Source organism: Centroberyx gerrardi, chromosome 5 (assembly GCF_048128805.1).
Source record: "Centroberyx gerrardi isolate f3 chromosome 5, fCenGer3.hap1.cur.20231027, whole genome shotgun sequence".
In the NCBI taxonomy this organism is placed as follows: Eukaryota; Metazoa; Chordata; class Actinopteri; order Beryciformes; family Berycidae; genus Centroberyx; species Centroberyx gerrardi.
Window position 1 is genome coordinate 33,418,992 of NC_136001.1, and position 17,500 is coordinate 33,436,491.

The 17,500-nt window shown below is 41.4% G+C and overlaps 2 protein-coding genes and 1 long non-coding RNA gene across 8 annotated transcripts in view; 2 read left to right on the forward strand and 1 right to left on the reverse strand.

Annotated features, from left to right (window-relative positions):
* The window catches only part of abraa (actin binding Rho activating protein a), a 7,170-nt gene extending 3,689 nt beyond the window's left edge, over nucleotides 1-3,481 (forward strand). The window contains exon 2 of the mRNA XM_071921373.2: nucleotides 3,044-3,481. Within this exon, the coding sequence (XP_071777474.2) occupies nucleotides 3,044-3,481 (438 nt within the window). The remainder of the gene's footprint in view (nucleotides 1-3,043) is intronic.
* Nucleotides 1-17,500, forward strand: part of LOC144539339 (uncharacterized) — a 182,224-nt gene that overhangs the window by 29,183 nt on the left and 135,541 nt on the right. The gene's annotated exons all lie outside the window — the stretch shown is intronic.
* The window catches only part of rims4 (regulating synaptic membrane exocytosis 4), a 56,454-nt gene continuing 56,396 nt past the window's right edge, over nucleotides 17,443-17,500 (reverse strand). For all 6 annotated transcript variants that reach the window (XM_078283528.1, XM_078283529.1, XM_078283530.1 and 3 more), the window contains one exon: nucleotides 17,443-17,500. This exon is cut by the window's right edge and continues 161 nt beyond it. In XM_078283528.1, coding sequence (XP_078139654.1) covers nucleotides 17,443-17,500 — 58 coding nt within the window.

Consider the following 17,500-nt stretch of genomic DNA (forward strand, 5'->3'; position numbering starts at 1 on the left):
GGGAGAGAGAGAGAGGGGGGGAGAGACAGAGAGAGAGAGGGGGAGAGAGGGAGAGAGAGAGAGAGAGGGGGGGGAGGGAGAGGGAGAGAGAGACTGAGAGAGAGGGAGAGAGAGAGAGAGAGAGGGGGGAGAGAGAGGGAGAGAGAGAGAAAGAGAGGGAGAGAGAGACTGAGAGAGAGGGAGAGAGAGAGAGGGGGGGAGAGACAGAGAGAGAGAGGGGGAGAGAGAGGGAGAGAGAGAGAGAGAGAGGGAGAAAGAGAGACTGAGAGAGGGAGAGAAAGAGAGAGAGGAGGGAGGGAGAGAGAGGGAGGGAGAGAGAGAGAGAGAGAAAGAGAGGGAGAGAGAGGGCGAGAGAGAGAGGGAGAGAGAGAGAGGGGGAGAGAGAGAGAGAGAGAGAGAGAGGGAGGGAGAGAGATTGACTCCTTAGGAAGGTTGATAGAGAGGAAAAAAGAGAGAAAGAAAGAGAAAGAGAGTGAGGAAGAAAGAGAGGAAGAGTGGATGGGGATGAGTGAGAGGAAGACAGAAAGACTAGAGTGATACAGGGAGAACGAGGGAGAGAAGAAGATGAAGAGAAATGGAAAGAATGAAGAAGAAAGAGAACGAGAGAGACAGACGGAGAGAGACGGTGGAACAGACGTTTATTGTTATTGTTTATTGTTTGCTTTTATTACTTTTATTCAATTGTATTTATGTGATTTGGCAAAAAACTGAAAAGTAAAACGAATTGAAATGATTTAAGAATCTCCAGAGAGAGAGAGAGAGAGAGAGAGAGGGGGGGGGGGAGAGAAAGAGAGAGAAAGAGAGAGAGAGGGAGAGAAAGAGAGAGAGAGAGAGGGATTGCCCAGAGCCAGTGCACCGAAAAACATTTAATAATCATAATCATAATAGTTATAATAACCATCATAATAAACTTTCTTTATATAGCGCTGTGACAAAGTGCTTTACAAAATAAATAATTGAATGAATAAGTAAAAAAAAAAAAAAAAAAAGCAACAAAATTAACAAAATAAGTGGAATATTAAGGAGTTTCTTTGGCCTTATAGTAATAATCTGTGACATCCTTTCCTGGGAAAAATCCTCTGCTGCACAGGAAGTGATGCGTTTTACGTTTCCTGGTTTGTTTGGACTCAACAGTAGAAGAAGAACTGGGTAGTTAGCATGAGCAGCGATAGCCACCATGTCTGAACAGACAAAGAAGAGAGAAACTCAAACTGCAGCGACAGTAAAATCCAAGCTCCGCCCACACTGTTTGATTGACAGGTGATCTGTGGGAAGAGCAGTGCAGAAACTTTTTTAAAAATGAGGAACTGGAGGATTACCACTAAGGATCAGTCAGTGTCGAGGTTTCAGCTTTCAGGGAGCAAATACTGAAGAGATCTGATGACACCGGTCTGGAGGCCTGGCAAGCTGAGGAAATACCAAGAGAGGAGAGAGAGAGAGGGAGGGAGGAGAGGACAGAGAGAAGAGAGGAAGGGTGGGGAGAGAGAAAGAGGGAGAGAAAAGATGGAAGGGAGAAAGAGGAGGGAGAAAATGAGAGACCGAGACGGAAAAAGCAACGGAGAGAGGAAGGAGAAAGGGAGGAAAGACAGGGAGGAAAGAGGGGGGAGAAAGGGAGGAAAGAAGGGGAGGAAAGGAGGAAAGAGGGGGGAGAAAGGGAGGAAAGACAGGGAGGAAAGGAGGAAAGAGGGGGGAGAAAGGGAGGAAAGAGGGGGAGGAAATAAGGAAAGAAGAGTGAGAAAAGGAGGAAGGAGGCAGAAAGAGAAGAAACAGGAGGGAGAAAAGGAGGAAAGAGGAGGGAGAAAGGGAAGAAAGAGGAGGGAGAAAAGGAGGAAAGATGAGGATGAAAAGGAGGAAAGAGGAGGGAGAAAAGGAGCAAAGGAGGAGAAAAGAGAGGGGGGGAGAGAAAGAAGAGGAGAGAGGAGAAAGTGATTAGAAAGAGAGAGAGGAAGAGGAGAAGGGAGCGAGAAAATGGGCAGAGGCAGAGAAGAGAGTGAAGAAGAGAAGAGAAAGAGATGTGAAGAGAGGATAAAGAAAGGGAGAGAGAGAAGAGAGGATAAAGAGATGTGAAGAGAGAGAGGAAAAAGAAAGGGATGAGAGAGAGAAGAGAGGAGGAGAATCACTGCTGTTTCAACAAAATCTGTCACACAGGAAGTGCAGCTATCTGATTATGGTTGTTAGCTCAGGACAGTTTTCAAAGATGCACGGTGTTTTTTTTTGTGATCAATTTTTTATTAAACGTGGGAATTTATTTATCAATAAGTACAACAGAATCAGCAGTAGCCAGGACATTAACACACAACAAATACAATATATTTACCTCGGGATGATCAGACAAGGAGACAGTATAGATCTCAGTGACAACGCTATCTAAATTAGCAATGCTTGACTGCTATAAACCACAGATATATATACAAACATAATAGACATATAAGACACTATTAGGATAATCTTCCCTCTCTCCCAACAGGTTTTTGTACTAAATATTCAGCATTTTGCACATAAAAAGTCACCAGAATGCAGGAAATAAGTCTCTGAATCTTAAATCTAAATCCTTGGCACTGTGGTTGGCAAGTATGGTGTTTGTGCATGTTTATGTCTCCAAGTCTGCATACCAAGTGTGTGTGTGTGTGTGTGTGTGTGTGTGTGTCAGGGTGCAAAGTAAAGGCCAAGCTGGGGATCTTTTACAGCAGCCAGAAGTTGGTCTATTTAAAGGTGGAGGGCCACTAATCAAATTTAATGAACAGAGGCTGCAGGAGGCGACGTTTACGAGTTTTGTGCCGATCTGAAAAACAACCGAGTTTAACCGACAGGAAGATTCACATGGAGGTTTTCATTCCAAAGAAAGCCGCCTGATGATGATGCAAAATACCAACTTTTCAACAAAGACATACAGAGAACAGAGAGTCAAAAAAGTTGCTTTCATGCCACAAATCATTTTGTTAGACCGGGTGACGCATTTTCCAAACGCCGTCCATCTTATTTTGGAATTAAACTCTTCAAACGATGTTAACCTATCTACTCCCGCCGCCACCTTCCTCCACAGATCAAGATCTCCACCATGAGCGACATCAAAAGCCGCTGGCAGCAGTGGTCGGTCCAGCACGTCGAGGGCCAGAAGCTCAACCCCTTCAGCGAGGAGTTCGACTACGACCACGCCATGTCCCAGCGGCTCCGCAAGGGCGACAGCGGCTACGGCCGGCCCAAAGAGGGCTCCAAGACGGCCGAGAGGGGCGACCGCGCCCAGAAACACGTCCACCGCGAGATGGAGGAGATGGTGTGGATTATCAGAGACATGGGCTGTACGGACCGGGAGGGCCGGACCGTCATCAGCTTCGGACGCCTCTTCGACCGCTACGTCAAGATCTCAGACAAGGTGGTGGGGATCCTGCTGCGCTGCCGCAAGCACAAGATGCTGGACTTTGAGGGGGAGATGCTGTGGAAGGGACAGGACGATCATGTCATCATTACTGTGAGGGACTGAGAACGGACTTGATGTCTTATATACACACACACACACACTCATGCACACACACACTGAGAACAGATAATACTAGCAGAGAGAGTTGCTTTGGAAGATATAGGCTGCCGTTACACGTTGAAACTATTGATGCAACTTTGTTGCTTTGGTGAGTTGCGAGTTGCAAGAGGTTCACGCAATTTTACTGTTACATGATGCATTTCAAATGCAATCAAAACTACAGGCAACAACAAGCTGTAAATGGCTGAAAGGGGGGAACGTCATGTTTTACAACAGTAAACATTTTGTGTTGACAAAAAGTAAAAAAGTAATTCAGCATGTTAAATCTCTTAGCTGTGGCGTAATATTAACATAATGTAAGCTACTGTATGTCCACAGTTAGCGGTTAAGCTAATGCAAGCTAACATCCACTTCCAAGTTAACTTTCTATATAGGAAATATTGAAACTACCTGGAATACAATGATGTTTAATTGTAAAGTTAATCCATAATCTTTCAAGATACTGGATGGCAGTGTCACAAGCTGTTTGTCGGCCATTGTTTTTCTTAGTTACACTACCAGCTGGTCGTAGTAGTACTTCCTGAAAGTCACATCACATGATATCAGCATTTTGATTGGCTGTTGCATGAACCTAGTTGTAAAAAGTTGAAACAGTTTCAACTTGATGCAACCAGGTTGCACGCAACTTTTCAGTTAATTGCAGAGATGATACACTGTGCTCAACTGATGAAGCTCGGTTGCATAAAACCAAGTTGAGTGAAACAATGTCACTGTTACACCGGCCTAAAGGACAATATGATGAGCCTGCTACACCGAGGGATTGAGAATGGATTGCTTTACACACGCATAAATAAAAACACACACACACAAACACATGGCAGACTCATTAGTGCTTCTCATGTAGCTGACAGATCAACTGGTCTAGAGAAACCATGCTAATCATGCTAACCATGCTAGCTATGCTACATCGAGGAACTTTACAGAATGGAGGGAAGAGACGCGAAAATAATGTGATTATTACACTGAGGGATTGAGACTGGACATGATATGTACACATGGGAAGGACAGATGCGTTTATCAGATTGAGAAAATGAGAATGGATATGATATCTTACATGTAGGTATATGAATTATTTACAAGTGTATGGGTGTAGCTTACACACACACACACACGCGCACATACACACACACACACACACACACACACCAGACTCATTAGTTCTTCTCATATACCTGACAGGTCAGCCGATGAAGGGAAACCGTCTTTAGCATGCTAGCCATGCTCGCCTTGCTAACTATGCTAGCTATGCTACATACTAGAGGCTAGGGGAATTCTCCACAATGCTAGTCATGCTAGCTACTGGTACTGAGACCTGGCTAAAATTACTACCAGAAATGCTGTTGATTTTCATCTAATAATTCACTAACGGACTTCACTTAAGCCTCTGCTTTGTCCTCTTAAACTTTTGTTTAGCGCAAGTAGCCTAAACAAGCAAAGAAGTTAGCATGGCATTTTCATCTAATATGGTGACTTTTGTGGGTTTTAGACAGACTTTATGCCTGTGGCTATGTAAACAGAAAAGGCTAACAAACAGCTCAATAATGAAAAAAAATAAATTAAAAAAAAAGCTGAACAGCAGTCTGAGGTAGGATATTAACTTTTATGAAGGTGAGAATAACTAGAGCCAAAAGTCAAAAGCACTGGTTTTGTCGTCATACAAAACAGTCAGGTAGTTATCTAAGGATTTTTTAAGATTCTGTGATTATATCTGTGATGTGTAGTATGTAGGCCTATATGATTAAAATGTATTAGATTCGCCAAATTTTCACCTTCAAGTTGCTCACAGTGCTAGAAAGAGAAGTGGGTGTAGTGTGTAGTATGAGATACAAATACACGAGATACAAGTATCACATTGCAGGCTGAAAGAACTTCAAATTACACAGATTTTATGATGTAAGTCACATATCTGAGTTTACTAATGGACATTTTAACTGTTATATTTCTGTTTGACAGACTTGAGTGTATGTTTAAGGTGTGACATTATAGTTTTGAAGTAAATGGTTGTATGGTGTTAAATGAAGAGGTGCATAAAATGTGAACATTTTCTTTTCTTTCAAAGTGAAAGCATGTGAGTCTTCTTACAGAAGGGCTATTTTGTAAATGTGTTACAAAAACTATGGAGGGTGGTGTCGCCCACAGATTGAGATTATTGTAAATGTTTTGTCAATGTACGATAGAAAATCCATTTAGCCTAACAGATTTAGGGTCAAAAGTTTAAGTACTGAGAGTGTGAGATAAAGTTAATCTATTTTGCTGTTTTTCTGTATTAAAGCAGGTACAATGAGCAAGTCAAGTGAAGTCAATTTTATTTGTACAGCACATTTCATACACAGGTAAACTCAACATGCTTCACATTAAAAGCCAAAATAAGGAAATACAGTACACACATATAAAATAGTCCACATTAACATAAAATCCCCTTTCAGCCACACATACATACACACATTCATAAAATACAGCTTTTTACAACAACATTGTTTTTTAGGGACACCCACTCATACAGTGACATACTGGGAGCTGCCCAGTACAACCACAGAAGGGAGCGGAGAGGATTACTCATTCACTTTAGGGATTCAAACCTGCCATCTTCCAGTGATAGTCCCCCTTCTTTCATACATTGAGGCTACCACCAAACATTATCTGTCTCATATTTACATTTTGATGTGAAGTCCACCTTACACTGCAAGGGAGCCAACAGGAAAATCCTCACTTCAGCTCACAGTGTCAAATCCTTGCACTTTAGACTTAGACTTAGACTTCGAAAAACTTTAATGTCCTCCAAGAGGCAATTTGTGGTACAACACAGAACATATAGACGCATTTAAAGCACATCGAATCAAATAAACAGAAACGACAATAATCCAAATCATCTATAGCAGCCATCATAAATACCATCACAGTCCAGGCAGACATTTAAAGTGCATATCGATAACTGTATACCTGAGCATATAAACCACTGAAAGCACATCAATAAACAGAAACCACAATAATCCAAAATCATCTATAGCAGCCATTGTAAACATCCAGGCAGACACTTGTGCAATAAATAATACAATTCAGGCGGACATTTAAAATGCACGCTGATAACTGTATACCAATAATTATAATAAAAATAACTAGTGAGTATACTGCACATCCCCTGTGTATCCATGTATTCACATCCACTAGCCCACTGTATTCCACATCCCCTAGTCCATGTATTACCCCAGACTCCCCATGGCTACCACATCTTGTTTAATTGAGTTATTGCCATGGGAATAAATGAGTTTTTTGCTCGGTTGGTTCTGATATTGGGGTATCTATACCTCCGACCAGAAGAGAGTAGCTGGAAGTGGATGGGATGTATCCAAGCAGATCTTCTCAGTCAGCCTGGTCAGGTACAGGTGGTACAGGTCAGCCTGCTGCTCCCCCATTATTTTCCCACAGGCCTTAACAATCTTAACCTTAATCTTAACCTTTCAGCTGTATGTTGTAACATCTTGCAAAAAAAAAAAAAAAAGTGTCTCTGCAGCTGATTTCCAATGCTATCTCCTGGCTCACAGTAAAACGTAATGATACATAAGCTTGGGAAAAACGTGAGGTCCTTATGAATACTCAGATGTACCTTTTTTTTTAGCAGAATCTGTGAAAAGATAGGCTTGATGACATCACACGTTGCCTTGGATACAGTGATGCTACGGTCTCATGTGGAAAGCTCAGACGCACTTGACCGTCTATTCTCACCAATCAGATGAAAACACAATTGTCTGAAGATTCAATTGTATTATGTATTGCACAAGTGTTACACTAGAAGGATAGATGTACATGTACATTTACAGGTAAACATTTTCTTGCTAACACCTGCCAAGCTTGTTTTTTTGTTTTCTTCATTTTACCTGCCGTTCTTGATGTTTTGGATGCTAGTGTCCTCATTGATGTTACTGATGCTATGAATTATGGGCAGTTTCCTCTAGTCCACATGGAAGGCTCATAAGAGTTCACATAAGAGTCTCATAAGTTGATTTTGCAGTGACACAGCCCTAAAACCTCTGTCCCAGCTATATTTATTTCCTAGTTCCTGTGTGCAAATGACATTTTCCTGAAAATGTCACACAACAAAATGAAAATGCAGCAGGGGGCGCTGCAGTGACAAGTTGCATCAGACAGGCATCGATGTCAAGCTCTGATTTGAAATCATATGATCACATGTGGACAGAGGGACGATCACATGGCAGCGGCTTCTGAGGTGAAACATCCTGTTGTTTGGAACAGTAATTTTCTCTGTGGAGAAAATGATTTATGTGTCTGTGTTTTCATTCACACCGTCTGCAGGACTCCTGCTGCTTCATCCAATTTCGGTGTGTGAATTTGTCTTGCAGTCTATGTGTATGCAAGTCACGCTTGTACTTGTATGTGTCTGTGTGTGTGTGTGTGTGTGTGTGTGTGTGTGTGTGTGTAACGTGTCTTGTCTGTCCATCAGACTGAGCATGTGCATGCAAGTCATGCCTCTGCTTGTGTGTATGTGTCTGTGTGTATCTGCCTAGAGTGTGACCTGCCTCACTGTCACGCAATTGCTGTCTGTGTGTGTGTGTGTGTGTGTGTGTGTGTGTGTGTGTGTGACCTTAATACAAGCTGATCAGTTCGGTCGCCGGGGAGTCTGGACGTCTGCCAGAGATAGAGAGACAGAGAGAGAGGGAGAGAGAGAGAGAGAGCGAGAGAGAGAGGGAGAGAGAGGAAGGGAGGGAGAAATGGGAGCGTGATGGGAGTGAGACAGAAAGAGAGGGAGAGAGAGAGAGGGAGAGAAAGGACCGATGATGAAGAGAGAGTGAGAAAGAGCGGAAAAAGCTAGACAGCGGGAGAACAAACGAAAGAGACAGAGAGAAAGAGAGAGGGAGAGAAAGAGAGAGCAGTATTCCAGCTAGACAGACGGCATAGAGACTTGTAGTGTGTTCTTAGTTGTTGACTGTCAAACAAGATGAATGCCATCTCTTCTTCTTCTCTTTTAGCCCCCTCTCATTTTTTTCCTTCATCTTTTTTAATTACCTTTTTTTCTTCTTCTTCTTCTTCTCCTCTGTCTTCTTTCTTTCCTCCCTCCCTTTCTCTTCTGTTCCCACAAAAGATGTGCAGGTTATTGAGTTCAAGAACATCATATTAAAGGAATACACCCCAGTAGATCATTAGCTCTAGTGCTCCATGCTAACGCTTTAGCATACACTATGTCGAGTGATAGCAGCTCCATGCTAACGCTTTAGCATACACTATGTCGAGTGATAGCAGCTCCATGCTAACGCTTTAGCATACACTATGTCGAGTGATAGCAGCTCCATGCTAACGCTTTAGCATACACTATGTCGAGTGATAGCAGCTCCATGCTAACGCTTTAGCATACACTATGTCGAGTGATAGCAGCTCCATGCTAACGCTTTAGCATACACTATGTCGCGTGATAGCAGCTCCATGCTAACACTGTAGTAGGCTCCATGCTAACACTTATCATACACTATGTTGACTTATAGTAGGCGACTAGCATTATCTAAAAAGGGAAAATGTTGCAAAGCTTGTTGCAACTCTAAAATTTAATGTAAACCTAAATTATATGCGGCAAAGTCTGGAGGTTTTGTAGACTGGAAAAAATTTGTGGAAAGAATGGAGAAAACCAGAATTATACTATTGGTGGAACAGAAACATAACCGGAAACAAAAGTGAATTTAAACATTTTTTTGGACCAACCTGCCATGTTTCTTACATGACATCACCATGACCAAAAAAAAACACAAAGTGATGGAGTTAAACTATTTTATTGACAGCTGGAATAGAATAACAATACACCAAATTGTGCATTTACTCAACAATATAACAGTTTGCCAAAGAATCTGCAAATATACTTGTGTTTTTTAAATGACAGTGCGGTGAATCGAACTTAGGTTTCCGCCATTTTGTTATTAGTCCTTTCTGATAACAACCAGGTCCTCAAGGCCGTGATACATGAGCAACAACGGGAAGCAATGCAGACGGGCAATTTTTACCAACATCGCTATTTATTCACAATACTTTTGTTGCTTAAAGCTCACTGTGTTTTCCAGACTGGGACGATACTAGCCGAAAATCTAGAGAAGCAGGTTTGTGAGTGGAGGGTTGCCAGTTTGAATCCCTGAACTGGCTTATCAATTACTATTTCCCATCTGCATTGCCTCCTAAGGTTGCCCGTGCCACATGCCCCTGACAGCATGAGAAGGCCTGTGGAAATGTTTCATCTAATATCCCAAAACCAAAACATCACGTTCAGGTCCGTATGTGGGAAATGTCACCTTTGAAAATTTCTCAAATGTCCTCAAAGGCCTCAAATAACAGTTTAGAGAAGAAAATGTAAGGCTGTTAATGCGTTAGATATCGTAGCATTATCTCATCAGCCGTTATCGAAAGAAGTTATCGAGATGTACAACTAGGATCTTGAGTGTTTACTAGTTTTTGGGGTTGGAGCCCAAAAGTGGGTCATGAGCCGATCTAACAGGGTCGCAATCTCCGACCCCGACACCGGAGAGATGAACACATACAGCAGTGAGGAGGTGATTTCTGTCAGGAGCGGGGTTCAGAAAGAAAAGTTCGGCAACTTCATGGGAGTTCGATTCCCACTGGGGTCACCCATCCTAAAAATGTATTCACTCACGGTAATGTAGGCCGCTTCGGATGAACGGATCTACCAGATGGCATGTGGGGGAAACTTTGACGGGGGTGGGGTGGGGTGGGGTTGGGGTTGGGTTGGGGGGCCTCTGACGAACAAAAAAAAAAAAAAAAAAAGTTTGGGAAGCGCCGCCTCTGCAGCACAGCAGACTGGAGGAGATGTGTTGCTTTTGGGATCCAGCCGCCGCCGTTTCATAACGGCACCAGAGGAGCTGCGTCTGTCCTTTCATCCTCCCACTCCTCTACCTCTTCCCCCGGACAGAATATGATATGATATGTGTATAGCAAACGTACACACTGTCACCTTAAAAGGACACAGAGACAGTGCTCTCCTTCTTTTCAGTAAGTAAAACCCATGTAGATAAGAGGATGGAGATATGGACGATTTAAGCTCAGGTAACAGAAAGATTTCTAAAGAACTTCAAAGGGAATTCTACCCGGATTCACTTTTAGGTTGATATTATGCAAAAGCAGACAGAAACTCTACTGCCTCACTTGTGTGTGAGCGATCAGTGTAGCCAAATAATGTTCTTGTCATCTGTTTGCTCTGTAAAATCAAAGTAGTAAACCTTTCTGCCATTTTGCATCGAGGTTTGCTCAGAGCGAGCCGGTGACCGCATTTACCTGCACACAAAAAATCGGATTATAATGCGATTAAGACAATAATGCGAGTAAGGCCGGACCCATACTCGGATTATGTTAGCGGCATTATGCTCTTAAGGCGGGGACACATTCAAAGGTTTTTTTTTATCATGTGCAACAATGAAAAGATTGAGCAGCACACATTTAACAACTGAAATTTTCAGATTTTCTGTCTCTTGGGACGCACACACTTAATGACAGCTGTCTTTGAGGAGCACAAATCCGTCCAAAAAGACCACAGACTGAATAAAAAAGACTGAGAATAAGCGGACGCAGTTCTCTAGCGAGAATGTGATTTTTCACGCTGCACCTGCACTTGCGAGAATGTATTTTACCGCAATATTTTGATACCAAAACAAACATGCAGCCCATATGGTTTTTTACACTTCCGATCTCAAATCGTTGCCAAATCAGGCTTGAAATACACGTGATGTGTCCCCCCACATTAGTCGGAGTTCAGTGTAATCGTAGTAACATGTGGAGTATTGTGATTTTCCTGACATTAACAGAGACAGGAACATGTTTACAGCTGCATCACATTTCTTTAAGTGTGATCAAGTTGCGTCATGTGTAGCTGATGTCGTACCTCGTGCTCTTCTGTCTTTTTTTTTTGTCATTTACATTTGAATACCAGCAGTAACCACATCACATGGAAACCAGATTATTAGGGGAGGCGTCACTTTCTAGAATCAGGTAAACGGCTTTAATCACACTATTGTCTTAATCGCCAATAGTCACATTATTGTACGCGTGTAAACGTAGCGTAGAGTCAACTAAGAGGATGACGACTAACATGTTACCATCAAACATGGCTACTAGTTCTCAGGATCAAGAAAAATGCAATCCAACATCATCGAACTGCACTGGCTGAGATGGCTGAAGGAAAATTTTGTGGACAGTGATGTGGTTTTGTACCAATATTGCACATCTAAAAATGATAAAGCACATTAGCTGTTTAATATACGTACAGCAACACAACTGTCCTTTAAATTTTCCTTTCATCAATCTTGGGCAATGGCATTCAATGATGTCATAGAATTTTGTTTTCCTTCATCTTGAGTGCTAATGAAATACGTCTTCATAAATCTTAGGAAACGTCTGGTTTTGCAGAATGACAACCTAAAAGTCAGTTTCAGTGGAATTGCTCTTTCAGCTTAGGTAACAGAAAGATTTCAATAGAACTTAAGTAGCCTACAATTCTTACTGCAATGGCTGCATTGCAAATTATGTTTTTTTGTTTTTTGTTTTGCTCCACTTGATTGATAAAACCACAAAGTAGCAGGATGTGCATTCAAACATCAATAACGAAACAATAGCATCATTTTTGTAAGTTTAGAAAATAAGTCAGTTAAGAAACAGGTTAGAATGTTTGAATGTTTTACGCTGCAAAACAGTTTTTTTTGCTCAGTTTGTTCAATTAAGACCACACCAAGGAGTGGGGAGGATACACAAAGAGTCAATCGAAATATCAGAATATCAGAAATTGATCAAGAACATACCCAAAGATAATCATTTCCATAGATGAAACTAAAATTATTTTAAGTAATGGGTTGAAATGGTGACACTGTAAAACTTTTTTTGCTTCATTTTGATTATTTTATGTGACAATTCTTAGTCCTTAGCCCTGACAAAATGTTTATCAGTGTGTTTAAGGCCTCTACTTACATTACAATTGATAGTAGTAAATAATTAACATCCTTGTGGCAGACACAATTAAAATAAATAAGGGAAATGCAAAAAGAAAATACATTTTTTGGTGCTGAATATGCTCAGTGTAACATCTAAATAGTTCTTTAGCTCATTCATTTACCTTCAAAGTTACAACAACAAACTTTGAATGATACAATCAACTTCAGACTGGTGAACAAAAGGTTTTGATGAGCAAGATTACACAATCAATTTTAATAAACACAGACATTAATTACTCTTAATCCCGCTAGCATCGTTGGCATACATTTTGTCTCTCAAGAAAATGTAATAAAAACCAAGGACTTTTCTTGCAAGGGTCGGCCGTTCCCACGTTTACACAAGTTAATTCCAAAGAAAGTCTACAAATAAAACCATCTTAGAAGTCCCACCAGTTGCTGCATGCAAGCCGTACTACTGCTGCCATGCTGCTCCTCCCAAAGAGGAACTGTTTGGAAAATCTACAACATGTGGGAAGGAATAGGCTGCTGCAGGTTAGATGTAAATAGATATATGATGGGAAACTTCTACGATGGTTACCACTGCAACTTTCAAATTCCTAAATCATTGTTTCAAGACTAAAACTAGATCATTACCATGCAATTTAGTTTCTTCTTATTGTCCACAGAGTTCCTCTTCTTGGATGCAAAGACAATACGTCATTTTTTCAGACTGGAACGTACTCTTTCTTGTGGTTTTTCCTGAATGAAAATTTCATTAATGCCAAGTGTGTAAACTTTCCTCTTTCGTTGGTCCTCAATTGATCAATCAGCCCTCAAACTTGTTTTCAAATTTTGGCACAAATGAATATTGACAAAAACACATTCCTAGGGTCATTTTAAGAAGAGTTATTTGATTTTATATATAGTATATTTCATTTATACACCGGTTCTAAAATCACCCCGTTGAATCACCCCTTTTTTAAAAAACAAACACTCCCGTTTCTTCTAACATACTAGACAGTTTTTTTTAATCTTAAGATTCAAATCTATTCTACTCAATATAATTTCCGGTTGTGAAAAATGATCTTGAATGACACAAATCAGAAATTCCCATGTGATCAACGGTGTTACATGGCATTACAGTTTTAGCTCATCTTGAATTTTACCGAGATTCCTCGGAGACTACATGGCAAGCTCCCTGGGACGAGTTACGCCCAGAAGTAATTATAATGACATGGCTTCAATGGAAAACGTTGATGCACTGGAGGGAAAAAATGACACATTTTAACAAGTAATTTCTGGTTCCTGTATTCAGACTTATCAAGCTTATTTCAAGATGTTTTAAATCATATTATCTTTTCTGCACAGGCAGATAATGCTGCTGGTTTCAGGACATTTTTCTTGGGACAAACTTGTGTCAAGAAAAAATCCAATAATAAAATAATAATAATTTTGTTTTGCAACTTGTTTTAGGATCATATTTTTTCTAAAAGTCCTGATATACACAGGACGTCATTATAGCAGGATAATTTGATTTCTTGTTATCTTGACAAAGCTTGATAAATCTGAGATAAAAATCACAGGCTAAGCTTGTCATTTTTTCACAGAGTGTACTGAGCAACTCAAACTGTGATGATTGGATGTTTCTGCTTATTGCTTTACTGAATGTAGCTAATTTGTCTGGAAAATAGATACAGTATTAACATCCCTGCAACACTGCTACTGGCAAAACAGAGACCGTTTTTGCAAAGGTTTTCAGAGTAAAATCACTCAAATTTTGATCAAGTCTTAATAAAATAATGTATTTTGATTTGTGGTGAGAGAATTTTGAGTTATATCTGATTTTGTTCAGAAATTTGGCCATGAAGGTAAAAAACAAAACAAAACTGTTCATGGTCCAAAAATGTGACTTTCTTTGTCTCTTGTTACAGATCTAAGTTATTGTCTCTGAAAGCAAATTCAATCACCTTTTTTTTAAAAATCTGAGTTAAACTGCTACATATGTATTTATTCCTCAATTGATGTTGGGTCTCAATCCAACATTTTTCATTTCACTTCTCTCTGTGTAGCTAATAGCTCATGCTAAGTCTTATCAAGTTTTAGGCTAATTAATTAGTAGTTTTATTCAATCATGCGGATGCTACCAGCTAATGCTACAACCTTACGGTAACTACCAAAGATATCCCTTCCCTCCCTCTGAATTTTAACATGAATCAACTAAGTCATAATAGATTAACTTTGGCTCACTTCAAAAAACACTAACAATCATAATATATACACATAAAAAAAGACGTTTAGAATCATAAAGTGCCCAAATTAAAGACGTGTTACTTTCGTTGTTTAATAAACTATAAATTTCTCTACAGTGTGCACATTGTGTTCCCTTTGAATTCATCCTATTTTTGTGTCTTTTTTAAAAATATTGAACCTGACGTCAGTCCACACAGATCCTTTGTTTGGATGATGCAAAGTACATTTCATGCTTCCTTCCTCTCTCCCTCCTTTCCTCCCTCTCTTCCTCGCTCCATACTGAGTCGTAGCATGGCTAATCACCAGGTGGCTTGGCGGTCTGTGGATTAGGGCTGTAATTTAGAATAAAGGGGACGCTTCTCTGCACAGCCTGAATACTACTGTCAGACACTGTGAGTGGTTGTTTCCGTTCCCTAAACAAAACCTCCCTCGCTCATCCAACAATGGCACAAGCCGCAAAATAATTGAAGAAGAGGAAGGAGAAGACACTTGCTGGTAGAAATTGGCACAGTAGAAACTGTTATTAGACAACTGTCAGCCAAAGCTTTAAAAAAAGAGAGGAGGAATCTTAAAAATCTACTTCTAGAGTATTAGCTAAAGAGCATTCCGAACTAGGATTCTTAAACTGGGATATAAGTTTTCTGCCCTACTCTGTCACCCAGGCTACTATCCTCGGCATTTTGCTTTCTAGGACCTTTATTGTGTTAGCTTGTCGTGTGTCGTCTGAGCTACAGTACAGCTACAATACCGCCCACTGCCCTCCATGTGGCACCCGCACTCCCAGACGGAATGTCTGAGAATTTAGAACTAGAACACGGAACAGGATGGAACCGAAAACCATTCTGGAATTGAGGATAGAATACCCTGACATTTTTAGATCATGGCCATGTGCCACCACGGCCCAAGACTCTTCCAACCAAACCCTACAGCAGCCGATTTCACCAATTAGCTCTCTCGCTGAAGGTGCTACCAAATGAAATCAGCTGGTGTAGTGATTGGTTGCAATGAAAACATGCAGACCACAGAACTCGAATGGATAGAACGGCCATTCCCATTCAAATCAACGTTCCAGGACGGTTGGAGCGGCAGCAAATTTTATGTGAACCGCTGGGCTAGCTTTTGTATAAACCGACTTACGGCAAGTCGCTGAGAGAAGAGGTTTTGCAGCAAGAACCAAAGAACCTTCTCCATCGCCTTGCTGCCATGGATTGCTAACATGCTGATGTTGACTAGAAGAGCTAGAGAGAGAAGTACAGTCTTTGATAAAGCTACGTTAGCCTTGTCGCTAACGTTAGCTTTCAGTTGAGTTTTGACAGTTTGCTAAGCACTCGTGCAACAGATACATCTGCACAGTTCTCAAGCAAATGTGACAGACTTTACGGCCTTAATACTGAGACTTCTGTTGTCACCAGAGCAATAACCCTTAACATTCCACAATCACCATTTTATGCTACTAGCCAAATTACCATGGCCAACAGTGGAAGGACCGTTCTATCCGTCCAAGTTCTGTGGTGCAGACTCTTGGGTCATGATGGCACATGGTAGAGAACCATGAATCATTAATCAGTGGATCTCAATCCAAAACCCTGCTGGTTTTCATTCTAGCCATCAAATCAAGGCTGATTTACACCTGGGACCCCAGGTGAATGCACTTAAATGCAATTAACTGCCTGGCAGGAGAGAAAACCAGCAGTACTCTGGTTCCTGAAAGCCAGGATTGAGAACCACTGATCTAGATCATTCCAGAAGGTGAAGTGGACTTCCATTTCATGCCTACTCTGCTTACAGACACATAGTACCAAATGGATCTAACCTTGAAGGGCCACGAGTGTGAGACAAAAACAAAAACAGCTCAAGTCAAAGTGTTCAAGACCAAGACGTCTTGGTTTGGTAGAAACAAAGACGTTAAGTTTCATTCTTTCATTTGTAGTCCTCTCTAGTCGTTTCGTGCCCAGATCCATTTCACCTACATCCTGTCGTCCCCTTGTTCTTACAAAAGGGAAGGTTGGTTTCTTAAACAATCTGCGGGCAGTTTCACTTCCTCTCCAGACTCACGGATAGACAGATAACACTCAGGAGCCGTCCTGTCCCTTAATGAGGACACACAAAGACAACAAGCAGTCCTGGGAATGAGAATCGAATGTAGGCTGTGAAGAAGGCGCGCAGCCGAAGCATAGCTGAGCCCGCAGTATGTTGTCGTCCCAGCAGGATCTGATCAATGTCGGCAACCGAGCCCTCCTGTCTCATCAGTCCCCTCGCACATCCGCCATCTTTGAAGCCTCCTTAAGTAGATTTTTGTTCTTCCATCAAAGAGAGCTGAAGAGAACTGGATTTTCCTGTGAGTCTTAGGGGCGGTCGGTTGCAACATCAAGAGAACTATGTTTCCCACAAGTCTTGGGAACAGTTGGTTGCAACTTCAAAAGAACTACATTTCCAATGAGCGGCAGGGTGGCCTAGTGGTTAGTGAGGTCATCCCCCAACCAGAGGGGCGTGGTTCAATCCCCAGTGTGGCCGTACCTGTTGAAGTTCCCTTGAGCAAGATGCTTAACACCTATCTGCTCCAGGGGCGCTGCAACCTGGCTGACCCTGCGCCCCAACCAGAGGACTGATGGGGATTTAAAAAAGCTTCTCAGGAATTGGCTGCAACATCAAAAGAATAAATTTTCCCATGAGTCTTAGGAGTGGTCGGTTGCAACATCAAAAGATTTCATTTTCCAACGAGTCTTAGGACCGGTCGCAGCAGGGCCCGATGGTGCTCTCCAGGGACATCTGGGAGGAGTGG